Source organism: Chenopodium album, chromosome 10 (genome assembly GCF_948465745.1).
Source record: "Chenopodium album chromosome 10, dcCheAlbu1.1, whole genome shotgun sequence".
Taxonomy (NCBI): Eukaryota; Viridiplantae; Streptophyta; class Magnoliopsida; order Caryophyllales; family Amaranthaceae; genus Chenopodium; species Chenopodium album.
The window spans coordinates 1,401,711-1,429,261 of NC_137843.1; the positions used below are offsets into that span (position 1 = coordinate 1,401,711).

At 33.5% G+C, this 27,551-nt stretch overlaps 2 protein-coding genes across 6 annotated transcripts; both read right to left on the reverse strand.

The window, feature by feature from the left end:
* Positions 1-6,250: 6,250 nt before the first annotated feature.
* LOC145561872 (OVARIAN TUMOR DOMAIN-containing deubiquitinating enzyme 12-like) lies at positions 6,251-14,676 on the reverse strand. 3 transcript variants are annotated; one of them, XR_014094232.1, is made up of 12 exons: positions 14,496-14,676; positions 11,325-11,688; positions 11,053-11,222; positions 10,291-10,364; positions 9,903-9,957; positions 9,478-9,552; positions 9,279-9,352; positions 8,755-8,803; positions 8,036-8,120; positions 7,469-7,525; positions 7,073-7,141; positions 6,251-6,544 (listed from the first exon to the last, which is right to left on the reverse strand). XR_014094232.1 is itself a non-coding variant. In XM_081621995.1 (12 exons), exons 2-12 carry the CDS (start codon positions 11,662-11,664, stop codon positions 6,483-6,485), a joined length of 951 nt encoding a protein of 316 aa, XP_081478121.1. In that variant the 5' UTR covers positions 11,665-11,688; positions 14,496-14,676; the 3' UTR covers positions 6,251-6,482. The 3 variants fall into 3 exon arrangements, 2 of the variants coding, with proteins under 2 accessions (XP_081478121.1, XP_081478120.1); XM_081621995.1 differs by lacking the exon at positions 7,073-7,141 and having other exon boundaries at positions 11,325-11,414; positions 11,505-11,688; XM_081621994.1 differs by lacking the exon at positions 7,073-7,141 and having other exon boundaries at positions 14,496-14,674.
* Positions 14,677-18,748: 4,072 nt separating this feature from the next.
* Positions 18,749-21,232, reverse strand: LOC145563045 (cyclin-D5-1-like). 3 transcript variants are annotated; one of them, XM_081623452.1, is made up of 5 exons: positions 20,703-21,232; positions 20,574-20,612; positions 20,105-20,393; positions 19,875-20,011; positions 18,749-19,600 (listed from the first exon to the last, which is right to left on the reverse strand). In XM_081623452.1, the coding sequence occupies exons 1-5, from the start codon at positions 20,967-20,969 to the stop codon at positions 19,400-19,402; spliced, it is 933 nt and encodes a 310-aa protein (XP_081479578.1). In that variant the 5' UTR covers positions 20,970-21,232; the 3' UTR covers positions 18,749-19,399. The 3 variants fall into 3 exon arrangements, with proteins under 3 accessions (XP_081479578.1, XP_081479577.1, XP_081479579.1); XM_081623451.1 differs by having other exon boundaries at positions 20,526-20,612; XM_081623453.1 differs by lacking the exon at positions 20,574-20,612.
* Between the last annotated feature and the right edge of the window lie 6,319 nt (positions 21,233-27,551).

Consider the following 27,551-nt stretch of genomic DNA (forward strand, 5'->3'; position numbering starts at 1 on the left):
ATTTTTCCGTTCAAGTTCAATGTTTCGGCTAAAAGACACTTCCGATTTGTCCATATTCAGTTTCTGTCCCGAAGCTAACTCATAAGTAGAAAGTACATGCAACACATTTTCAATCTCCTCCTCCGTCGCTCGCACAAAAAGAAGGCTGTCATCCGCAAAAAAAAGATGAGAGATAGGTTGAACCTGTCTTCCAATTTTAACACCGTGAATGAGTTTCTTGCTCTCCGCATCACGAAGGAGAGCCGACAAACCTTCCGCACACATAATGAACAGGAAAGGGGAGAGAGGGTCACCTTGTCTAAGGCCCCTACTAGGCTTGAAACGTCTCGACGGTTGCCCATTCACCAAGACATCAAATTCTGCAGAGCTAACACAATTCATAATCAGGCTAACAAAGTTGCACGGCAAACCCAATTTTAGCATCATTTTCTCCAGGAAATCCCACTCTACTCTGTCGTATGCCTTACTCATGTCGAGTTTTAACCCTAGGAAACCTTTCTTCCCTGTTTTCTTTTTTCTGAGGTAGTGGAAACATTCATAAGCCACCAAAACATTATCTGTGATCAACCTCCCAGGAACAAAACCACTCTGCGACTCATGAATAATAAAAGGTAAAACTAACTTAAGACGGTTAGCAATTACCTTGGTGACAATTTTATAAATTACATTGCAAAGACTAATAGGTCTATAATCAACAGGAGACTCGCACTCTTTTTTTTTCAGAATAAGTACAATGTGAGTCTGATTAATAGAGCCTATGTCACCATTATTATTCAAAATATTTAGCACTTTATCAACTACATCCTCCCCCACAATATCCCAAAATTTCTGAAAAAATATGGCGGACATACCATCGGGGCCAGGGGCCTTCGTCGGATGCATCTGGAACAGGGCAATTCGCACCTCCTCAGCAGTGTAGGCGGCACTTAGAGTGCTGCATTGTCTGTCGCTAACCATGGGAGTCACTTTCTCAATCACTGGGTCGGTCTCAATATGGCTGCTACCCGCAAAGAGCTCCGTAAAATATTGAACAAAAATTTCTGTAATTTTCTCTTCCTCGTCAAAAACATTTCCAGCCTCATCTTTTATTTTCTTGATACTATTTCTTTCGAACCTCTGCTTTGCCTTTGTATGGAAAAAGGAAGTATTTTTGTCTCCATGTTTCAACCATTCTTGCCTACTCCTTTGTTTCCAGTACATTTCTTCTCTCCTCTCCAATTCATCCATTCTATCATCAATTGCCCGCATTTGAGCAATAACCTCCTCAGATTGTTCCTCCTTCATAAGTCTCTCCATCTCCGATCTACAAGCCTGCAATTCCCTCACAAAATCACCAAATTTCTCCCTACTCCAAGCACTCAAACTGGTAGATGTAAAGGCTATTTTAGAGCACAAGTCACCACCCCTCTCCCAAGCTTCCGATACTATAGCAGCACAATTTTCATCCCGGAGCCACATCTCTTCAAAGCGGTACTGCTTTTTCTTTTTCTTTTTCTTCGGAGTATGCATAGCTTCTTTCACACATAAGAGTAATGGGAGATGATCAGATTTTCTTTTTGATAAATGAGAGACAAAAGAACCCGGGAAGCATTCCCGCCATTCACGATTTGCAAGAAATCTGTCCAAACGTTCCTGTATATTCTCCACCCCACCTCTATTGTTCGACCAAGTGAAATCATGCCCTATATAACCCAAGTCCTCCACGTGACAATGTGATATAGCCTCCCGAAGAATTTCAGCATCCCCATTATTAAAAATTCGACCACCTGCCTTCTCACTTGACAGTAACATTAAGTTTAAATCCCCCCCACATAACCAAGGTAATCCATCTGCAACCCATAAGCTCTTCATTAGCAAACCTGTCTTGAATTTAAACTCATCTTCCGGGTGACCATAAAGGCCTGAGAACCGCCACTCCTTCAGCCCTATAGACTTAATTCGCACATCAATGTGATTTTGCGAGTAAGAGTCTACAACAACATCAACTGAATTTTTCCACATTAAAGCTAAACCACCCCTTCTCCCTCTACCCTCGCCTTCACAATCCACAACAAGAGCACACTCGAATTTTGTCTTTTGTTTTATTTTCTCAAATTCAAAGGCTTTCAATTTTGTCTCACAAAGAAAAACAATTTGGGGGCTCTCAAGAAACACTATACGTTTCAAGGCATTTATCGCAGGATTGCCCCCCAAACCCCTGCAATTCCATGAAATAATGTAAGTCATTGATCACCGAGAGCCCTATGGGTGGGGCCCGCCACACTATTGTTTTCACTCAGCATCAATCTTCGTTTATTAGCACCATTGACCTCCTCATTCTCCAAACTCCCTGTCCCCTCATTCAGCTCTTCACTCTTCCTCTTTCCTCCAGAAATCTGTTCATTGCTAGTCATACTGTGGTCAACTTCCCTCGTGTTGTTCCTCCTCCAGTATTTATTTTTTTGGAGCCCCTTCTTCTTTGTTTTTTCTCCCTCAAGCTCTTTCTCACTCACTTCCCCTATCTCCTCCACACTACTAAAAACAAAGGTTTCAGTGTCTAACATTGTTTTATGTGTTGTAGTTCCCTCATTGCTATTCAAGCCAACATCACCAAATTTGTTTATCACCTCGTTCACATGAGTACTACTAGCAGCCTTCTGTTCACTGCTCTGCTTCGGCTTTGTAATGAACAAAGTCTTTGCACAGCTTCCACCTTTCCTCTCTTCATCCTCCCTCCTGCCCATACTATACTTCCATGGAGATGCTTTCAACCAAGATCCAAAGGGAAGCCTCGGTTCTTCAATTTCTTTGTGATCCTCGCAATCTTTAAGCCCATGTCTCATCATCCCACAAAAGAAGCAGAATAGAGGAGGTTTTTCATATTTAACATCAAACAACTCCTCAATTCCACCTCGCAACTTCAGCTTGACATTCTTGAAAAGAGGCTTGCGTACATCCACCATCACACGCAATCTTATGGACTTATCAATTCCCACCTTCGCTGCTGCATCCATCTTCACAAACACACCTAGTTTATTGCCTATTTTCTCCACATTCGCTAGGTTTAATCGTCCCTTGAGAGGTAGATTATAAACTCTAATCCACATTGGCAAGTGAAAAAGTTCGATGTCCGAGGGTTTCACCGAATCAGTAGTATCTCCAAGAATCAATGCGTGCCTATCAAAGTGCCAAGGTTGTTCATCAAGAACACGTTGCTTATCCCTCCAGTGATAGAATTGGAAAAGAAATCGATTATTTCCAATATTGGAGATATCCACACCATGTTTGGGTTGCCAAACTCCCTTAATTGTCTCAATGAAAGCGTTCGTATTAACTTTTCGATTTGTCCAGAGCGATCCAACAAGCGCAAGTTCACATCTTGCATCCTCATCCTCTGTACCATTGTCATCCCATTCAATTGCTTCATTTGGGTCCTCCTCGATAGAGGGAACCTTTGTATTGAGTACGTCTGATTCTTTCTCTTTCAATAGTAACGGTGTCGAATCAGCCTCCGCCATGAGGAATTCAAGGCCAATCAACAGAAAAAACAAGGAAAATAAATGCTCAAACTCGAGATCGAATCGAGAAAAGCCTGGAAAAGCAGGAAAACCTAGCCAAGAAGCTAGAGAGAAACCCTCCCAAGGAGAACCTAGAGGGAAAAAAAGGTTAGAATTAATATTAGGCAATAATTTGGAATGTAGTATAGTTAGTAAGTTGGTTTTTATTTGTTTAGATAAGGATGAATGTAGAAACTGCAGCTCTAAAGTTCCAATATCATGATTTGGACATGAAAGTATGAGACTACTAAACTAATGAGCAAGTGTGCCATTGGAAATATTTCTAGAGTGATCGAAATTAGGAGGTGCTACAAAAACTAAATCGATCCCACTAACTTCAATATCTTTAATGGGATAGTATTACCTTTTCTAGAAAATAGAGGTGTCCAACACCAAGCAATGCATACCCTTAGATTTATTTCCAGACATTGGTCAAAATGCAGGCAGTGCGTAATCATCTAAATTCAGCGATTCAGGAATACCAGAGATTCAGGCACTGCCTACATTTTGAAGTCGGGAATATCAGAGATTCAGGCATTTAGCGAACATTTTAAAAGGATGGATTGGTTTCGAAGTGTATTTAACTGAACGTTGCTGGTTAGTTGTTAAGCAATAATTTGGAAGTGTTTCTTGTTAGTGCATGTGAAGAGGAATGCAGAAAATGTACCAAGGTTCAATGACCATTTAAATGCTATTCACTTGTGCTTAAAAGCTCTGGTAATTTGGCTACTGATCTTAAGTGCCAGAGCTAATGCTCTTTTATGTGTTATTGTAAGGAAATAATAGAAAGGAAGAACTGAATTAAATAATACTTGTAAATAATAAAAGGGAAGTAAAGTTTCAAATATACTAATATTATATATTATTATCCTGATTTAAGGATAAAAGTACACAGTGCTAAGGCAATATATGCCAATATTACTTTGTATATTAGCTGCATTCTAAACTAGCAGTGCGCTAGATGCATAAAGTGCCATTTACAATAATGGTGTTTATAGAGAACAATAAAAAGGACCAATGTTCCTTTTAAACACCAAGAAGATTTATGCCTATTTATAAGAAAGGTGTTCCATGCATTATAATTTAAACATCATAGCAACAACTAAACCCATACTATTCTAAGAAGCAAAAGGGGATCCATACATATACTATGAAAGTTCCTGAGATTTACGGCTTGTCAACATGATCTTCCTTGTCATCATTGCCTATGAACAAAGCTGTTTTGAGCGTCTTTCTGGTACCCTGAACTTGAGGCAGTATGCCTGTAGCAGCAACCTCCTTACCCTTGCTGCTGGTTCGCTTAAGAGAAAGCTGAGACCATGTAGAAGCTATTTCCTCCAAGCTAACAGATTCAAAAGGTAGCTTCTTTTCATTTCCTGAAAGGCCAAGCAAATGATGTTCTGCCTCTGTTTGTTCAGAAGCAAGTCTTTATTCTTCAAGCTGAGCAAGTTCAGCATCATCAAGTGTGTTAAGGTCTTGAGCAGTTGGCTCAGATTCAATAACCAAAGGCTGCTTGCGATGTGCCTTTGTTTCCAGATCCCAGCTCATGTTGAAGCCATGTACGTAATAACAAACTTCACGACCACGTGAATTCTGAATCATTCGTGCTTGCTCCTCTACAAAGAGCACTACTCCAACAACATCTATTGAATTACTAAAGCTGGGCTACAAGAAACTATGCAGGTCATGTATAAAAGAGTATTTCACAAAGCCATAAAAAGATTCCAAGAGAAGATCACAGGGTGTATACTGTATAGCATATTTAAGCATTTTCCGAGTAAAGCATATACGTCATATGAAACTAGTTTCGATCCCGTGTCATGCACCGTAATTTTTAAAAATTAATATATCAACCTTTTAATATAATTAGTTATTTTACAAAAATTAAAAAAGATCTAAAAAAAAAAAGTTAATTAATATACACACTACTTTGATGCGGATTGAGTCGTGGTTTTGGATGTGAAAAAAATGGAGGTGGAGCTCCGTCAACAAGACACACTAAAAAAAAAAAGTTAATTAATATACACACTAATTTGATGTGGATTGAGTCGTGGTTTTGGATGTGAAAAAAATGGAGGTGGAGCTCTGTCAACAAGACATCAATAAACAGTCATTTACACCATTTAGAACTGATCCACCTCAGCTCATTTGAAAAATAATATTGCACGAATATCAGGGCAAGTATTTACATGAATGTCTTTTGAGTAACACAATTTGGTTAATGTCATTTGAGTAACACAATTTGGTTACTCTTTTTGAGTAACCTGGGCGTTCCAAGAAAAAATACTCTGTAAAAGAAGAAATTGCAGTATCTGTGATGTAAAAAAAAAAAAATTGTGCACACATCATTTATTTATTTATTAATTTTTTGGAGGCAAGAGTTTTCCACATCACTATGTCATCTGTAACATTTAACATGCCTTTCTATGTAACATATTACGGTCTTACGGATATGAACCTAGTGAATGATATCATTCACTAGTTTGGTTTATTACGAAGTGTCTCTTTAACATTCGGCAGTGACTTCTTTTTTTAAAGAACGTAGAGCACTCACTTTGATATGATGGCACTTCGAGATCTAGAGAGAACAGAGGTAGAAATAAAAACATCATTTTAGACATCACTTTGATATGTACTCCCTCTTACTACTTTGAAAGTTTGTTACAGTAGTACGATAAGAAAAGAGGAATAGGAGCAGGAGATAGTGTAGAAAATGAAACCGAAATGGCATGCGAAATCAAAAAGCATGCCAGCCTTTATATATATGTTTATGTTCCAGGCTAATTCTCATCACCTGCACAATATTCTCCAGGGCCGCAAACAGAGAAATACAAAGAAAGAATAAGAGATTATTGCAAATAAAATGTGCTGCTTGCATTGCTGCTCTAGACCCATATATACAGATAAATTAGAAGTTAAAAAGCATCAATACAAAAACCGGCCTCCTCAATTGTTTCTGAAAAGCCACCATCTTTTCTTCTTTTTCATTTCCCAGGGCGGCGGCAACTCTGCATTATGTATTCAACACCTTAATTAGCTACTTTCTCAACGTTATTCAAATCAGTTCATTTCAAAGCAAGCACGAGTATAAAGGAATAGAGCAGAACTACAGACAATTTTATCATGCTCAACAATTAGCTCCCATAACAGATCCCAATCTTAGGCAATGAAGTTTTAACCCGTGGGGTGTCATACGTAAAAGGTGCCAACATATCACCATCCATTTGGTAAAGGTGCTACACAACTGCTACTGGGATTCACACAGCATTCAGGCTTAAAAAGCATATATCAAGATCTGTGGGGGATTACAGAGGGAATATTGGTTGTAACCCTATAAAAAGTATTGTCATTACAACTATAAGAACGTAGCTGCCTTGCAAACTCTCCTGCTTATCCTAATTTTGCTCACTAATACAGCCATTAATCAGTCCCTAATAACCCAACACTCATAATGACAATTATGGACCTTCAACTTCAGAATTGGAGGATATAAAACACAAAGGAATTTGTAGATGATTCTAAGAAAGAGAGTTCACCTTGATCTTTAGTCTCATAAACAACCAAGAGATGTTGAATGGACACTCCAATTCATTGCATTTCCACGTCTACATAAAACAAATTACTGTAAAATAATGTGTTTCTTATCATCCAACACTCTTCCATTGAATTTGATTTGATGTCTTTCAAATCGCCTCTCATCCTCTCCACCCACCCCACTGCCATTCCCCCCCCCCCCCCCCCCCCCCCCCACACACACACACACAACCAAACCAAAATATTTACGAATAACAATTTAAACAACTATAAATTTCGTAGAGAATAAAGTGCTTCACACCCACTTTTCTATAGTACAGTCAGCGGGTAACTATGCAAGACCATGATGCACACTAAACCAGACAGATTAGTAAAGGGTTATGAAGGACTGAATTTACCTCCTTGCGGATAGATTGAATTGTAGTGCACTTCTGCCCAGAAGCTAAGGAAGATGACTGCATTCCAAACAAAAAAACAAAACACAACCCAGAAAAAAAGATAAACAAGATTGATTCTTCATGAGCAGAAACTTAACATTACAATAAAAATAAGGTTATAAACAAGCTTTACTAATGATTAATTGCAACAGTTTTTACAGGTCTAAGGACAAAAACAGCACACTTAACAACATCTGAAAGCAGATGGACTCAACATTTTAATCTTTATTTAATTGGAATCCTTTCAGTTTGATATATTTGTTGAAAATTCTGTAGCATCAGTCTGTGGGGAAAAAAAAATACCCATTGAGAAATTCCATATTCAAAGACTTCAACAATCCAATAATACTAATTAGTAACTGAGCCACAATCAAACAAATGTGACACCCAATTAAGATAATGTGAATTAAAAAGGTATGTACACAACGAGCACATAAAAGAGAACAAAAAAAGGTAAGTTAAATTACACATGCAGAGAATACTAAAATGCTGCCAGCATGTACTCAAAAGACACCCCCAACAACTCACCTCGCTTTGACTTCTGAACCTTCGGAATAATCTCCATATAACAGGTGTCCTTGAAAGAAGTTATGAGGAATATCTTAACACCATACTGCAAGAATAGGCTCCACTTTATCAGTAAAGAAAATATTTCAATACCACAAAAATGGGTCAAGTAGACAATTCAACAAAACATATGCATGGTAAGGTATGATATAGTTTCAGTGGATGTGAATATACTTCATCATTCAACAGAAGAGCCTCATTCCACAGCTATACAGGCCAACTGACATCAAGGGAAAAGTTCAAAAACAAGACTGACAAAAATCTCACCTGTAATCCATGATATAAGGATATAGTGAACTAAATTTCTCTAAAGTTGTGATGCGTCAGCAGCAAGGAGGTCTAATGGTGACAACAGACAATTTCCTAAAGTAAAATTTTTAATTTATAGACCACTTTCAGAATTAAAATTAAAAGTCTGCAAGGCCTGTTTTCTAAATTGGAACAGGCTTGCATGCACATGATTTTGAGTAAGGATTCAATTTTAACCATACTAAAAATACAGCAATAACTACTATGTTTATAAAAAGCATCATGATTCAATAACTTTGAACTCAATGAAACCAAGATTTTAAAAAATATGTCTCCAACTTCTAAAAACAAGCACCATGTTTCTTGTTTGAGAATCCAAAATTTTACAAAAAAAAAAAAAAAAAAAAAAAATGTAAAGAGCAGAGAAGTACCGAGTCAGCAGCTGCCTGCAAGGTGACATGATCTCCCCATTCACCACTCCTATTTTCATATACACACAACAAAATAAGTAAGGCAAATACAACATAAATGATTTCCCAATTTAAGATATACAAACTACCCTCATACAATCATCTGTCGAACAAAATGAATAAATAATAATTTTAAAAAAAAATCCTTAAATAAGGAAAAAATAAAAGGGTATTCAAGACTCTCCCAACATAAGGGGAAAAAAACCATTCCGCTTAAGAGAGCCCAAAAACTAAGGAACCTGAATAAAGTGAAGCAACTTTGTGAAAGAGTCAAAGAGATGATAATAAAAGCGTTTTTAAAAAATAAGGTATAGCACACTACAAATAGGATATTGTACATCTTGGTAGACCACCATAACCCAAAAGACTGAACAAAACCCTATAAGCACATGACCGGGTGCCAATCCTTCCGACATTTACAAAAATCATAAAATGGTTCTTCAAATAGCACTGTGGATTTAAAAAGGAAGTTAAGCAAACTGTACTTTGACATCTTGTTTAAGTATTCACCATACTCCATGGGCACATATCCCTCGTAAACCTCTGAATCTGACTTGAGCTGAAATATCCAACAGTTGAGCAAATAAGAAATTACACTACCAAAGTACCAATGGAACGGTAACGCCAGCCAGATAAGAAAGCTAAAGTAAAACAATTCATATTTCGTTTTCTCAGGAAACCCACCTGAGTGACAACCTGTTGCCTCACAAACTTGTGGTGTTCTGGGGTGCGATAGAATTGATCTGACAAAGCACGAAACTGAAAAAGTACATTAAAGGTTGAAATGATTATCAGTTGTTAGTGATGCAATGGTAACATAATCGAAGTCTAGAGAGTATTGATGATTCTGATGAAACTTGCAAGCAGTAGTTTTTAAACTACCAATGTGAACATATGCAGTATTAAATTTTAGATTTTATTCTAAATACTAGCAGATGATGACCATATACTGATTTTACGATATATACATAAACATAATACAATTATGGAATCTAATAAGAACATTTGATGAGTAATAAAAAATTAAAACAAGCAGCAAAGTTATCATAATTTTCAGCTGGTGCAGGAACTAACAAGAGCTAAATAAATATCAAGGCCAAACAACTGACCTGGCAATTGCCATCCCCCTGGACCTTGCGCTCAACCAAATCATACAACTGCAATCTGATCAAAAGTGCCTCTGTTATCAAAGCCATAACAGTGACAATTGGATTGTAATTACTGACAAGAACCACCAATAATAGGCAACATAACTAATTAAATATCTCCAAAGTGGCACCTTGCAGCCACTGTAAAAACAGTCCCAGCAGCCAGTACTACATGGTAACATAAAAATATCTACGTAAATTTAATAATGAAAAAACTCTGGAAGGCAACAAAAAAACAAAGGAAAACTGATAAATTGCAGTAAACTTTGATAACTCCCCCCCCCCCCCCCCCCCCCCAAAAAAAAAAAAAAAAAAGCAAAAAAGACAAACTCTAAAGATATGTCCATACCTATCTAGTAGTCTTTGATGATCTGAAGTCGCTTCATCCATTGAAGGTATTTCCCCATTAATTCGAGGGACATGCTGCATAGGCAAAAATATTCTTCAATTGAATGGTCATGTTCCATTATATAGCTTGACCAAGGATATACAAGTGCATAAGAATACTTTATAATAACATCGACTTCCACTAACTAAATCATAGAGTAGGAGACCATGCAAAAGCCATTGATTTAATAGAAAAAGCAAAAGTTGCCAACAATCACATTACTCCAATGCCGCCAAAGAGGCCCATGCTGCTTTTAATACATTAAAGGAGATCAGCAGTATGCAGCCTCACCCCCCCTACTACTACAACAAAAAAATCTTAATAATTATAGGCTGCGGGTTATATTCACGGTGGGAAAAAAAAAAAAAAATTCAATTTTCTTATAGCGACTAGATAAGCTTCAGGCCTCCAGCAGAAAACACAATTCTTCATGGACTATAGTGATATCAATGAAAACATTATTCAAGTAGATAAAGAAAAGAGTATAACTCACTCTAAGTCAACAACAGCTACAAGATTCAAGGCAGTGTCATTGTTGATTATAGGACAGAAACTCCATTAACTCCTATTCGCTACTCCAAGGAAGAATGTGGACGGAAAAATCACAAAAATATTTACACAGAAGGTGCAAACCTCAGAACAAGAGAATCATCAACTATGGGACACATGTACACAGATGAGCAAGAAATGAGTGAAAAAATTCTAGACCTAAGGATTACTTACTGGCACAGGGATCATTTGATTTAACCTCTTCCCCAATTCTCCATCAAGTGCAGATTCATCTGCAAATTCCAGAGAATACGAATAGTCTTCACCATCATTGGACCTTTCTCCTGGGCTGGAACATGAGCTTGAGTGTCCTGTATCATCTGCCTCCTGGGAATTCTCAAGAGCTGCAATTTGATATTATCTTGTATAAGCACAATATAAGAATATGCACATGATAATGGAAGAAGAACAAGGAGATGAGTCACCCTATAAGCAATTATAAATACCAGGACAGTAATTGGCAGAAGATGGTATAAGCCAGTCTGATGAAACATTTGATGAATGAAACTGCTGTTGTTCTGCATGCGAAGATTGAGCTGCATTATCAACTTCTAATCGTGAGAATTCTTCTTGTAGACTATGTGCAAGTATTGCATCACTTTCTACATAGTTACAGTGGGAATTACACGCTGTATCGTAATTGTACTCTCTCATATATTGTTGATTGTAACTGCTCCCATCTTCTGTATTATAATCCCCACCATACGTACTATTGAACAAAGGTCCAAAATCAAGAAGATTCAAACCCCACCGAATGACATCTTGATCTTGCTCTTCAGTAGTCATCTTTGTATGTTAGATCGACAAAACCTGCATAAGTTGTCAATGATAGCAGAGGTCATATTCCAACAAACTGGCGCCCACACACATACTCTGAAAACAAGTTAGACACTTGTTCATGCCTCAAAAATAGTGGGATAATCCCTGAATATCAGAAATTCCCAATTTAATGTTTCCTTAAGCGACATATAACACAAACAGAACAAAGGCAAAAAGTTTCACAAAGTTTAATAATAGTAAATGCAAATAAGGGAGAACTTAACCATAACAAAAGCCATACATAGAGAGCATGCAAAATAAGAAATTCTAGGCAAAAATCTATAATCTAGGAAAACCACAAGTATGCGTTTAACATTAGAAGATTTAAAAAACAGAAAAAATCAACATTTTTGGCAAAGTAATTATAGAACCGAGATACAAGAAAACAAAAGTCAATTGCCATTCATCACAAATCCGTTGCTTATAGGAGTTATCTTCACATGTTCCAATTACTTTCCTTTTCTAACATGCAGCTACAGAACTTTTCAAATTTCGATGGCACATCAACTAATTACGAAGTATTAATTTCTTAAAAAGTAAGTCATTTTTGTGTTTTTTGTTATGTCAAATTGTCTCAATCTCAAACAGATTTAGATTCACCATAATTAAACCAAATAAGTTGTGTCTTTTACTAGGCCGAATACACAATGCATGATGAGGAGCACCTAATTTTGAGAATATTTAAGCCACAAGCAGACCTTTAATATCCATAATCTGAGATTCTGAAAATTGAGGAGAGCAATCGTAACTATAAAATATAGAGAGACATGAAATTCATGAAGTAGCATCATTCATGTGATATGGCATATGCCCATACTGCACATGAAATTAAAATCAATGACTCTACAATGGCTTACTAATAAAGACCACCATTGTAATGATTAAATCTTGACCAATGATTTGAGTAATGTTTGCCATTAAATTCTTCCTCTTTGAGAAAAATAAGTAAACTCATTAAATTCATTTTAAATATAAATTTATACTTTTATAAAATAGTCAAAGTGATCAAGTTTGGCATATTTTGGGTGAACACTTAATTCCTATTTCTTGGCATTTACTATTACTATTACTCAGCATAATATTTAGTAATGACCAAACACAGAACAAGTATAATTTGATGAATACACTTGTGTATACTTGTATTTTTTTTTTTTGGTAATTGCCAAACATCATTCTTCCCAAAAAAGAAAAGCCCCTCCCTCCCTCATTCCTTTTTTTTTCTCTATATAGATCAAACACCAATGAAGACGACGATAATGCATCAAATTGACACTCATATATTTCCACTCTCCATCCAAATGAACTATGCAAGAAATCATAACTATGCGAACGACTTTGATCAATTACAAGCTACCTCCCGCACCCTTTCTATACTCCCATCGAACACATTTTTATCATCTATTTTCCAACATGGTACAACTTAATGTTAAACTTAAATATAATTGATGTTTCAACAATGATAATAAGAAATTTGGTGATTAACATAATGATCACTTAAGACAGGTCAGTGGCCAGAATAAGAAAAATAAAGAAAACCATCTTAGATTGAACTTCAACAAAAGAAGAACGACAATCTGACTAAAATATTGAGGGGATAGAGGGAAGGAATGTAGGACTCTAGCAAACATACAGTATGTAGAATTTCAAGACAAAATCTTCCTTCAAGACTGAAGTGTCAAACATTGACCAAAAACAAATCCTCAGCAAAATATACGGGAAGTCTATTTTTTCCCAACAAACATTAAAACAGCGTCCTTATCACCTTCCTTCCCTATCTCAACAATTTAAATGTCCAGCAGCATTTTCTCATCCCATAGAAAACAAATATTCACCTTTTCCTTTGAAATGCCCTTTGAAGCAACTTGCCTTCAATTAAAGATAAGTATTTTATAGTTTACCAACTACAATCAAAGTGAGATCACACCTAACATTCTCATAGTACATGACATTCTAATTCTCTTAGGAATAGAACTCAGAAAGGAGTAACCAAAAATTTACTATCTGCCACAGTGATCATACATTTATCTACTCCGTAAGCCTTACATATGATATAATCATCTGCCACAGTTATCAAACATTAAACTACTCCCGCAAGCCTTAAATATGTAATTATCATCTGCCACAGTGATCAAACATTAAACAACTCCGTAAGCCTTACATATGTAACTATCATCTGCCACAGTGATCAAACATTAAACTACTACGTAAGCCTTACATATGTAACATTAATGTTCACAAAAAAAGGAATTCATTGAATACAAGCGATATGCTCTAAAATATAAAACTACACATTCAAATAATAATGATTACCAATTCAACTATTAGGTCGACAATTAGGTCCACAAGTATAATATAAATAAACTGTTTCTACTTTTAACTTTAAAAACAACTAAAATAAAACAAAGATTACATTATGAATCAATTAAATTATGAAAGAATTACAAGTAGCGAGTAAAGAACTATATAAATTAAATTCCATGAGGCAGCAATCAAAAAATAAAAGTGCGGACGAAATTGATCAGAATTTAATCAAGCTGACATAAATCACTCAAAAAATAATCAAAAACGATAAAAACAAATCAAAAAGAATAAATCATCAATTCAAAATTAATCAAAAACCTAATTAAAAATCAATCACGTCGAATACAATAACTAACCTTCAATACTCAAAAACGATGATAAGATCAACAGAAAAAAAAAAAAAAAAAAAACAAAAACAAAAACAAAAATGGATTAAAAAAAACCTAAAATAATGAACATACATGAAAATCAAGAGATAAGAATGATTAATAAAATACCTAAAATCGGCGATCGGAGACGACAATCGGCGAGCGAGATCTGGTAAATCGACGGCAGAAAAAGAGAGAGAGAGGAGAGAGAAAATGGGCTTGAATTGTGGGTTGAAAAGACGAACTTAGGATGAGAAATTTTATGGGCGGTGAATAAAATGAATGGTACTTTACGTAATGATGTGGGTTATGAAACTTGCGGAAGGTTTGGGCCTAAGGATTCGGATATCATGTGAAAAAGCTGACTTTTTTTTTGGGCTTCTATTTCGTATACGTATTATTGTACTCCTATTAATGTATTATTATTATTATTATTATTATTATTATTATTATTATTATTATTATTATTATTATTATTTCTTCTTGGTTAAGCTACAAAAAGGCAATTTGATTTTAACCTCTCCTAAATTCAATTTATTGGTACTACTTTTTGGTTGTTTTTGCTGATTAAGGTAGGTGATGTGTGCTTTCATTAAAAAGAATTTTCTTTTTGGGTTTTAGTGCATAACATCCAATTGGACAATTGAGTTATTTGGTTTTCTATTTCTAAGGGCTTATTCTTATTGACTAAAATGAGCTGAACTGAACTAAACTTATTAAAGCTGAACTGAACTGAACTTATTAATTAGTAATCTTTAACTACGGATTAATGATCTTTGATTATTTATTATTATATATATGTGTATATACAAATATACATATTAAAATATTTAAGAAAAATATACTATATAATTAAAATATATATGAAAAATATATTAAAAACATGGAACCCCAAAAAATTTTAAAAACATATACTATATAATTAAAAAATATATATATATTAAAATGACAAAAGAACACAAAACACTTTTTAAAAAATTCTCAAAATGAAAAAAATAAAATAAAAAACAAAGAGTTGGGCCGATCTTATTTAAAAACTCACTTGATCCTATTTTTACTCCTAGCTCGTCAAATAATGAAATATGGTACAATAGTTATTAAGTGAAATATGGTATAACCGTATTATTATTATTATTTTCATATGATTATTATTATTTTCATATGATTATTATTATTATTATTATTATTATTATTATTGTCGTTGTTGTAATATAAGCTTAAAAGTAAGAAATTTGGCTTTATATCATTAGCAATATCATTAGACATGAATTAAATTGAACTGAACTTATTAGAACTAAACTGAACTTATTAGAGCTGAACTGAATTGAACTGAACTAAATTGAAATTAATCTAATGAGAACAGAACCTAAATTTTTGAATTCCAAATAATCATCCTATAAGCGTTATTGAATTGACAAACTCTTGAATTTAAAGGATAATGGTTTTGTTGCCTTAAAGTGATCCCCGTGTAGTTTTAGACCTACTCTTTTGAGCTTCTAGGCAAGCAAAGCAGATTTCAGCAGAGTAGTGCTGATTGAGTTAGCAGAACAGGGCTCAGTAGAGTAGAATAGAGCAGAGTAACTTAAAAGAACAATGCCTTACTGATGAACTAATTAAGTGAAAACAAAACATTAAATTTTATAGGAATAATTAAGGTAGCACATAACAATAGAACCATTCAAAAAAATTTGAGTTGGCTAGTTATAAATCTGATGCTGATTCACACGTGAAATTGTTAAGCTATGTTTTATAAAGAGGTACTCCATATAATCTTTATTGACTTTGGAAAACTAGCCACTAGAAGAATCTATAGGAGTAGGTAAGTAGCACAAAATATATATATACTCATACGACGCATGTAATTCCAGATAAGAAAATATTTAAGTGAGAAAATTGTTATCGTCCTTGAATCTTTATATCTGAACAAGTGTCATGGTGGTGTAACTCATGTAAGGAAAGAAAGAACAACAAAGCAAAGAGCAAAAAATTCAATCATGATCAAGAGCATTCTCATATTTGTAATATAGCACATGCATAAACTGATATACTCTGCAACCATGCAAGCTAAGGTCCATTGACTGGCACAGTGAAAAAATGGTGTGAAGTGGGACATATCACATATACAACCATTTCAGTGAAACATAAAAGCCCTTTTGATGGCATAAACAAGCACTCATCAATTCAATTCAATTCCAGTGGTATGGTATGGTATGGCCACTCTGTTATGGGCTAATGGAAAAAATTATATATACTGCTTACTGCATGTATGTTGAGGCAGTGAAAATGACTTTGATTAAATTTTCATACCCTTTTTTGGCTAAGTTGTAAATGAGAAAATGGCTCCTTTTTCTGACTTGCATTCCCTATGAATTTCTTTCATAGCACTCTTTTTGTGCTTGATTAATAATGGCTTTAAATTTGGTCTATTTCTACCCACTACTATAACAGTATTACCTCATGTACTGTAGTCAATGTGATATTTACAAGATTCACACTCATTCATTTGATTCACATGCTTTCTTCATCAATTCTTTTACTACTATATGGAATGAATGGATGTCTTTTAGTTCCATATTCCATCGAGCTGTGAATTTCATGAGTATCATGAATATCACAAATGACTTCTAAACTCGCTTGTTATTCTAGATTTAATTTAGTTCCAATTGTAATTACCTGTGCCCAAAAAGTAACGCAATCAACACTTATTTCTGTGTCGATATTAATTTTTAACATAGTTTCATATAAACGTTTTGATTAGATGCAGAATTTGCTATAGAATACTTTTCGTAGATTTGTATTTTTCAATGCGATTCATTTCTTGAAAAGTGTTGGAAAAAATATTAAGCAACTATAATGTTAGAATTTGCAAGATGTTATCATTCCGGTGTTTAAGACAACCAAGTGACATTCACATATGTGATAAACCATAAACCTAATTATCGATTTAATTTGTCTTTAGTCTTTAGACTATAGTATTTTACACCTTCATTACAAATTTTTTTCTTTTAATTTTTAGTTTTTAAGCACGCCAATTATCTAGCTAAAGAAGTTGGTATAACTAATTTCTTCCACGAGGAGCGAGTATTGAATATTTGAGTAGCCGCAGCAACCCCATTACTCGTAAACCCAATTGTGATTAACTAATTGACATTAAATTACTCCACAATTGATCTAATGTTCGAGCTCAGAATTGGTGGACAGATGATAGTGGACTCTTCAATAATTTATAGTCGTAGTAATATCTTGAGCAATTTCCAAATCTTGTCTTTATACTATAAGTTAGTCGTTCTAACGGTATATATGCAATAATTATCTGTACTATTTCTGCCAATGTGTACTTCATAATCAACCCTTGTTTGAGATTGATATAATACAAAATGATGTACACCTTTTTTTCGTCAATTTACGTTTTGCATGCAGTTTATAAGATTCTAATTAGTTTTGAGTAACCGAATCATCTAGACATTTGATGTTTTATATGTCGTATTAAGTTATTAATACTAAGTTTGATGATTTATTTTTTAGTTAAACCCTCCAAAAAAGGGAAACGGCATGTGCCCTTCTATATTTTGACAAATTAGTCTTTATCATATTGTCCAATAATCTCCGAAAATTAGATCAATATGTAGCACAAAAACGTCAAATCGAGCCAAAGCAAGAGCTTAGTAGTGTATATATTCTTCATAGCTCTCAATCTTTTCGAAAGGCACATGAAGTTACATATAATTAAGAAGCACGTCCAACCAAAAAAAAAGGGGTAGGGCAACACTACCAAATACCAGCTCATATTTACAATCTACCTTAACAGAAGTAAATGCCTTACATTCATCACTACTTTCATTGTTCAAGACCTAAAAACTTCACCATACTTGGTCCCTTAATAATAGTGATTATATATAGTATTAAATTGAGTTGTGATTTTAATTGATTCTCCTCTATGTAAAGTTGTACATCTGCACTATATACGTTACTCCACAAGCTTATATTCTTTTCAATATTTCGAAAAAGGGTATTATGAGCAAGTCTAAAGTAAAAATTCCAAAATCAAAAAGTAGGTCTTAAATAGTAATATGTGATACTATCAACGTGCAAATAGAGTAATTTCATCTGGGCACCGATGATTTAGGGTTAGATCTTTTTCGACTGATGAATCATTAGAGTCAAGGCTGAGGCATAATCGAATCTAAATGTTAGTAATTAGCTTGTTTTAATATTCAATTATGGTCAATTTCAGTTCGAGTCAAAATCAAGCCAATATAATTCCATATACTTTTACATTAGGTAAAATGATTAGGTATGAGTCAACTTTATCAAGTTTACATGCACAAAATAAGACGTAAGGAAAACGGACGGCTTTAATTTGTAGAAATCATAGAGTTCCAAAGGAGAAGGGATTTTCATTGAAAAGTATTCCATACATATTGTAAAAAGAGTATGTATGCTTATATGAATGCTCAAACAAACAATACGAGCTAAAATACATTTTATATGATCAACAAAAGTCTGAGAAAGCAATATAAATATAAATACTACTACTAGTTTACTACAACAAAATATGAAAAATGGTTAAAAGGCAGGCATAGAAATGAAACAGTATCCTAAGAATGAACTAAAGAACAAATAATTGGCCCCCTTTTTTTCACTTCTGCTATTTCTTACTTAATGACTTTTGGCCTTTCAGTCAACCTCTTATACCTGGATGTTCTGAAAAATCATCTATTTCTCTCTTTCTCTCTCTCTTATTTATTTACTTCCATGTTTCTGGTCCAAATGGTAGGTTGTCCCTGCCAGACCCTTTTGTTGGGTATAGGAAATTTGTAACCCCACAATCAAAAAAACTTCCCTTCTTTTTTTCTGTTTATAAGAAGGAAAAACTAAAGCAAAAACAAAAACAAAAATAATGCAAGTACCAATTTCTCAACTAAGATAAGCACCTCCCTTGCACTAATCCATCCATCCTAAAACAATGCTTAATCACCGATAAACTCGATTATTATCCCGGGATTGGTTATTGATCGATCAATTGAGCTTTGTCAGTCCGGCAGATCAGGATTTTGGTCACTGTCTCTGAATGTTAGCTTTCTCTTTGTGCCTGATGTACTTGGTTTATCAGTAGTAGTAGTTTGTTCAACTTCAGTAGTCAAGTTAGGAGTACTAGGAATTTCCCTAGAACACAATCTCTGCATCAAGCTATAACAGGAAACCAATTGCTTCTCCTGCTGCTGCTTCTGCTGCTGCAGCATTACAATCATGTAAACAGAATCAGATTACAGTTGCTCCAATCTACTACATTTCGCTCCAAACTCTTCATCTCAACTCACGTACTAGTGTAGTACCCATATCGGATCCTCAACACTCCCACATTGTCACATGAGTATCAAAATTTTTCAAAAAACACTATATTATTCAAGTCCAACACTTGGACACGTACCCATGTCCGGGTAACACAAGTACTAACAAATAACAATGCATTGATTAATCACGAGTTTAAAGAGAAAGAAATCTTACATCGTCTGAAGCCTGCCACAATGAAACAGTACTAATCCTAAGCTTCAAAGCTTCTTGAGTTAATTGCCAATCAATAGCAGCCATCACTGCCGCGGCAGCAACCACAAATGGATAATAATCACCCACCGAATTACTCTCTGCATCATCAAATCAAACCATATATTATACAAAAACAATACAAATATTCAATAACATTGAAATTACATAAGATTATCCGATAAAGACTATACCTTTAATAAACCCCATTACTAATTGAGTTCCTCTTGAAATCAGTCGATCAACATTTTGATCATCCAACTTACTAGCATAGTAATTAAGGTAAACAAAAGGAGTACTCAAAGTCATGTTCCATTCCAAAGTAGTTAAAACAAGAAGCTCCATATTTTGCATCACATTTCTTTCGAATTCGAAATCGGGTACTTGATATTCTGATAATGCAGGCACTTTACATTCATCCATTTTCGCAGCCAATGATAAACATGATACTCCTAGTAATGTAACTGCCCAAGGTTGATGTTCCTACCATATTATAAAAATTAATCAAACCCATTAATTAAATTGATTCAACATTTCATTTTCAACAACCAAATAAAAAAATTAAAAAAAAAAAGAAAAAAAAAAGATAAAGATAATGATAAAAACAGAAATCACATAGATGTATCTTCTTGATAAGAAACGGTCCAAGTACAAGATTGATACATAAGCAGTTTGATTTTGAAACCCAAATGAATCTTTAGCCTACATTAAACAAACAACAAATCAAATTGATAAATTAATTAATTGAGTGATTGATTAAAAAAGGGAAGACAACAAATACAACGCACATACATTGAGAATCCAATTGATGGTAAGAGCACGAGAATTCTTTAACCAAGAAGGGAAATTGGAAGAAGAATAAGACGATGAATTAATCTCTCTTCTAACCAACATTTGAAGATAAAAATCATCTTCAGAATCCAAATCTTGATAGTACGGAACTAATTGAGAATTCTGAAATTGGGATTCCCGATTTTGTTCATCTCCTTCATTTAAGTAAGATTTATCTTCTCGACAGAGTAGATTAGATGATGAAGGTTGAGAGCTTGAACCCTCCATTATTTTATTTTTTTTATTTTATTTTTTTTTAATTTAATTTTGTGGGGTTTTGGGTTTGGATTCCATGAAGAATTTACAGTAGTAGTAGTATGAAATTAAGGAGTGAAGAAAGAAGAAAAAGTAGGAAAATTGAAGTGCTAAAATAGGAGAAAAATTGGGATTGAGGTAATCTAGGAGGAAAGAGGAGAGAGGATTCTGGCGCTAAAAGAGTGTCTAAAAGGTGTGGGGGAGGTGTTGAGAGCGGTTTTGGTGCCGCCAAAATTAGCGGATGTGATATACAGATTGTGTTTTTTTTTTTTTTTTCCAGCGGTTATATATGAATTAACTGTTGTTTTTTTTTTTTGCACTCACTTAAGTTTCAGTTTTTTTTTTTTTTTTTTTTTTTTTTTTTTTTTGACTAGTGATTGACTGCTGTGTAAAATGTGGGTTAAGGAGTTAATTGATGGTAATAAAGTCAACTAAGTACGAGTTTGAAAATAGTGTGTAGGTATATGTGGTGTGTGTAAATGTACACACTAGATAGATGATATTGATCTAACTAATATTTGCATGCAGTATACAGTGCACATGAATGTAGAAAGATTAAAATGTTTATTTGTTACATACATGTGTTGTACGTGTTAATAGTTTATGTATTCGTAAATGCATGGTAAACTATTGAATTCGGTAGTATGAGTATGTATATTGCATCCTATGTTTAAAAAAGGAGATTCGTAATATATTGCTCACTAATTCATGTAATTATTTTAGAAGCTGACTAACACTTGACACTATATGGTCATTATTCGATTTTTTATTTTTTATTTTTTTTTTTTGAAGGGGTATTCGAAAATAATTATAGAGAAGATTAGACATTAAGCTATTTTTGGCAAAATATATAGAATTGATTTGGATTTTGGAGAATATCTACAGAGATAAAGCATGAATATTCATAATATTTAATAGAAAAAATAGATAACATGAATTTCACAAGGGTTCTCAACTGAAAAACATGGCCTCGTCTCTTTTTAGAGCAAAGTCATGGAAATGGATAGTTATTAGGCCAGCATGAAGGAGAAATCATTGTGTCAAAAAAAAATGAAGGAGAAATCATATGAATTACAGTAATTATTTATATAAATCTTGTATTTTTGTTAACTATAACACTAATCCAATAATCTAATAGGTGGTTAATAAAGTTTGACGATCGGTCAAAGAGTATTTTTCTAACTACTAAAAGTCTAAATTCAAAGATATAGTTGAAAAAGGTAATTTAATTGTTTTATTTTTTTTTCTTTCGAAACAAAAATTCAATAAATTTACCATTTTCACTCAAGTATATCTTTCTCATGAAGATAACAATCAAATATTCAAATTCTTATCTCTTTAAACAAACTATACTCTATTAAGCTCTGTTTTCTACTCCAAATACATACTTAAGTTATCCGTGGATAAATTCAATTCGGATTTAATCAATTCTAATTAGTAAAAATCATCATGATTAGTAACTTATTGAAAAATACGGAGTACAAAAGTATACGTAGTTGTAAGAAAATATACAAATTAATTAGAAAGATTCCTCTCAAGTTTCCATATAAAGAATATTGTTTTTTAAGGATAAGAACTCAAGATGATTTCATGTTAGCCACATAGCTGGTTTCAAGATGATACTCGTTTGTTGATGTAAAATAAGAAAAGTTGATCATGAAAATTAAATAGTTAATTATCTGACGATACATTACCATTTATAAATATTTATCAAGATCGAACCTAGCTATGGTAATGTTTGTTGTAAATCTTGTAATACGACGTATGATATTGATAAGATGTAGAGTGGCTAAGTGTCTGAAGCATACTACAAAAAAATCGCAGAGTATGGGGAAGTATTTGACATTCTTTCAATTATACTCCATATAAAGAACATTATTAGTCACTATTCATGAAATAACGAGATGAGGAGACTAGAGCTACAATTAATGAAAACTTGTATTATAATGATATTTTAGTCGAGTAATTCTCCAATAGATATAATCAATACATTGGTTTAATGTCATGGTAGATTTTTTTATAATATAATTGATTGATAACACATAATTTATTGTACTTATAAGTTGTGTCATCTAAAATATATTGTACTTTCACTAGATGTAATTTTAAATCATACGAATACATGGAGTAAAAAAAGAAATTCTTAATGAAACGCTTTTAGAATGAAGACAAATTAATTCATGCTATACAACAATTTCATTAATACGAAATATAATATGTGCTAGATACTCCGTATTAGGGTCTGTTTTCATTAACTGAGCTGAGTTAAGCTGAACTGAAGTAAATTGAATTGAACTGAACTGAACTGAATATTTTATAAAAGAAAAAAATTAGGAATTAAAGTGAAATGAATTGAAAATAAGCTGAAAAGAACAGACGCTTAGTATTATACTAGTAGTATTTATCAAAATACACTGTTATACTCGAGTGAGCAGAGATGAGTATAATTAGCAAACACGAGCATCATCCCCGTGGGAAGAAAACAGAAAAAAGGAGGGACCACAACGTCATTCCATGTTATAATTATTTTGCTTAATTTGGCGCCAAAATAATGGAACATTTCAACTATCAATATTGACTACTCTAATTCCCAACTGGCAAATACCCCTTATTAAAATAATCACACTTCACATTTCACACTCACTCACTTTGCCAGTTGGTATTTGTTTTCCTCTCTGGTTGGTTTGGGACTGCTGCTTTCATAAATCACAATTTCACTACTGGACTTTTCACTTAATTATCTTTTACCATTAATCCAAGGGTGCATCTCATTTTCAAAGGTCACAAACGTTTGTAACATTTTTACTTTATACTAGTATGTGAGCAATTAACTGTTAAAATTGTCATGGTTTGACCAAATGTTAACCTTAAACTATAAGTATGTTGAAAAAAAATAGATGATAGATTCTACTTGTTAATCTATCAATTTAAAACTGTGTATGATATAAATGAAATTAGGAGTTCATTTGTACCGATGAATACATGGAGTTGAAGCCTGGGTATAAAGTATACTTCACCATTAACCTGACTAAGTAATTGTCATGTCAATAACTTACTTTAATCTATGCAATTGTCTCTTGAACAGCTAGTTTTAATTAGTGTTTATTAAGCGCAAAATGACTAAGGTTGTTGTTTGTTGTCTCTACTCTATACATATAATATGATTATCAACTTTACTTGTTGGTACTATTTGGGAGAACACACGTATAAATACTACCTAGACACGTGATAATATGGCTCGAGCTCGATTTTTTCTAAATGTGATATTTACTTATCCTATAATTATTTTTAAAGTTGTATGAACTAATCAACTGATACCATACAAATTAGACAAACTCACAAAAATATAATTACAGAGTACATCAGAGTAGGAAATATATTTAATATTTTCACATAACTATGTGTGAAACTTAATATGACAACCAATTAGCGGGGACATAACTCCTTCTCTACTAACATTCACTACATTTAAGATGTAATAAGACTTTTAGTTCGTTAATCAAGTCATTCACAACATTTTTCTTACAAATTTATTTTGTTATACTAACTTTTTCACTAAAATCAAATGTGAAATCTACTTAGAAACCCAATGACTTTTAAGGAAAACTAGTAGTGCCTACTGAATTTAGGTTCCATATTTATCCTTAAATCATGTTTCAATTTTGGCAACAACAGTGTAAATTATTAATTAGTTCAAGTCACCAACCCAATTTTCCACCCTACTTAAATTTAGATGCTACACTATTGTATAATTTATTGCAATTTTATTAAATTAGTGTATTTGAGTCCCCATTTATCTTCCAGCCCACCTAGCCATAAACGTGGCTGTCAATATATAAAATTAAAAAAAAAAAAATAAAAGTAATAAACGTGTGACATTTATACTATCACTCACTTCACAAAATCAATTTGCTGTCTACCTAATTCTTAAGCTACAGTATCTTGTGTCTCTACCTAATTTAACTAAATGAATATAATGTTAGTAAAAAATAATACAAGTCAATGACACAGTTGCTAGTTGATATTTGATCTGATAATTAAAGCTTATAGTAACTCTTAAGATTCCAAAAATACAAGGTAACAATGTGTAGATTAAAAATAAATAGAAATAGAGGTAATTTTTTTAAAGAATATCATATCTTTAGTTGAGAAAGTAGGTTTATCACATAGATTCGAAGAGGAAAAGTTATGACTCGCATTAGTATGAGTGCATTGGATCCAAATTATTCCAGGTATCCAAATCATGCCTTCCCCTTTTATTATTCAGGATGTTCTCATTAATCATAATGCCTCTTATGTTTAACAAAGATTTAAAGACATGTCATGCATCTATTAATGATCCCCTTTTTTGAAAAATTAATTAAGGGTCTTGAAGGAAAATAATTAATAGACACACATTTCGGAAAGGGATACAAATTTGGTCGATCTACCCTTAATAATGATTCACGTGTTATTTAAAAATACTCGGATTTCTAAATTTCTTATTTGTAGTTCACTTTTCATCGATCATTAGTCTAGCTACCACCCTGAACTGCGTCTTTGCACCTCTGATACTAATTGCTCCTGAGGATGTGATGATAATTAGGTGAAGTTAACTTGCGAGTACATAATCGTTATTATGTTCACTATATCACACCCTTGTACGAGTTCTTTATATATATATATATATATATTTTACAACCCTTATACGAGTTCTCAGTAATTTGAACTAAAAGGACGAATACATTGTACAAACATTAAAATATATGCGGAAAAAAAAATCAATGGACATTAAAAATAGGATAAGGAACATTCATGTGAAATGAGAGAACATTATTTACGAAAACATTAACCTACTATAAATATTGTGCTCTCTGATACATAATTTAACAATTCTAATAAAAGGACGGAGGGAGTATATAATATCATAAACATATGATGTCTTTCTTAATTTGATATTAAGTTAGAAATACAGGACCAAATTATGCGTAATTCAATATAGTAAATTTAAATTCCATGTATTTTTTCAATTTGTAGCTTCTTATGTATATGTAGCCCTAAAAACTATATACCCCCTCTGAATCTCAAAGTTCAACTTAATTTGCATTTACGCGGTCGTCTCCAATGTGTACCTTTGACCATGAATATGTTTGGATATATATAAATGAAAATTAAAAAAAGTTGACATTTGGAGAATATATATTAAGGAAAATCTAAAAAGATATCACATGCTAGTTTATATCTATCTATTGTATGGTTTAAAAAAAATATATATATCTATTGTATAAATCAAAACACAAGGTCAAAGTTTGACCACGTAAATAATGAGCTAGTGAGACGAGCTTTTAGAAACAAATGCCCCTTATTTTGAGATGTTGTGCTATTCTGAGTATTAATAATATTTTCTATACTGACAGCTACTCAGCTCAGCTCAAAAGGATCAAAAGAACAGAGTTGTAATACATCATTTTCATTTTATAATACACATTACTCAGTATTTATTATTTTTTTTTCTCTAGTCTCAGTAGTTGTAAATTGTAAAGTGGCAATAACGATGCAATGTGTAACGAGCCCCGTGCATCGAACGGCAAAGATTCAGTTGTCAGCTTGTCACCCTTGTAGAGAGAGCCGTAGTATCATGATATGGAGTTACCTGGGATTATCCAGGAATGAATGAATGAATTCAATTACAAGTACTGAAATACTCCAACATTGAACAATGCACCTTTGACTTGACCTCTTTATTTTATTCTCTTTTTATGTTGGAGATAGAGGTATAGTTGACCGTAAATGACCTTACCAGCCCACATGTTCGGTGAAGCCCATTGACGGCCCAATCAGACTTTGACCCAAGCCTAAGTAAAATATGTATTCGGTGATTAGGCTTTTAAGTTTAGCACTTTCGGCCCACCTGTAATAATTGGGGTAGACGTGCTCCTGGCCTTTTGGGCTGAAAACCAAGTATTTATGTTTCTTCATTCTTTTCATACTCAATCCCCTTCAACGGCTTGGTTTGTAACAACTCATCAGCAGCACGTGTTATTATTAGAGATAGCAGTGGAACACTTATCAAGGCATCTACGTTTAACCTCATAACGCCAAAGTATTTATAGAGGAAGCTATGACTCTTCATAAAGGAGTCCAACAAGCTTTTCAATGTGGCATTCTAGACATTGAAATTGAAATTGAAAGTGATAACCTATTAGTCATCAACTTTGGGCAGTACCTTGGCAAATATTATCGAAGACATTTGTTCTCTTCTTTCTCGGTTTCACAATTGGAGTATCCAACACGTCTACTAAGAGGCAAAAAACGGATTGGATAGCTAATATAGGCCATTTAGTGTGTAGTAGTATGGATATTGATGTTCGTAATAACTATAATTTGTTTTCTATTCTTTCTTCTGACACATTAGGAATTCTCCTCGTGAGGAGGACTTCCTAGTGTTATTTTTTCTTACCTTTTCAAAAAAAAAAAAAAAAAAGTTGTATCACTTGTATAGTTGTATCATTTTTCGTTCCGGACCAATTTTTCTGAACACCCCTAGTTGTATGTATATCATAAATGTATATGATC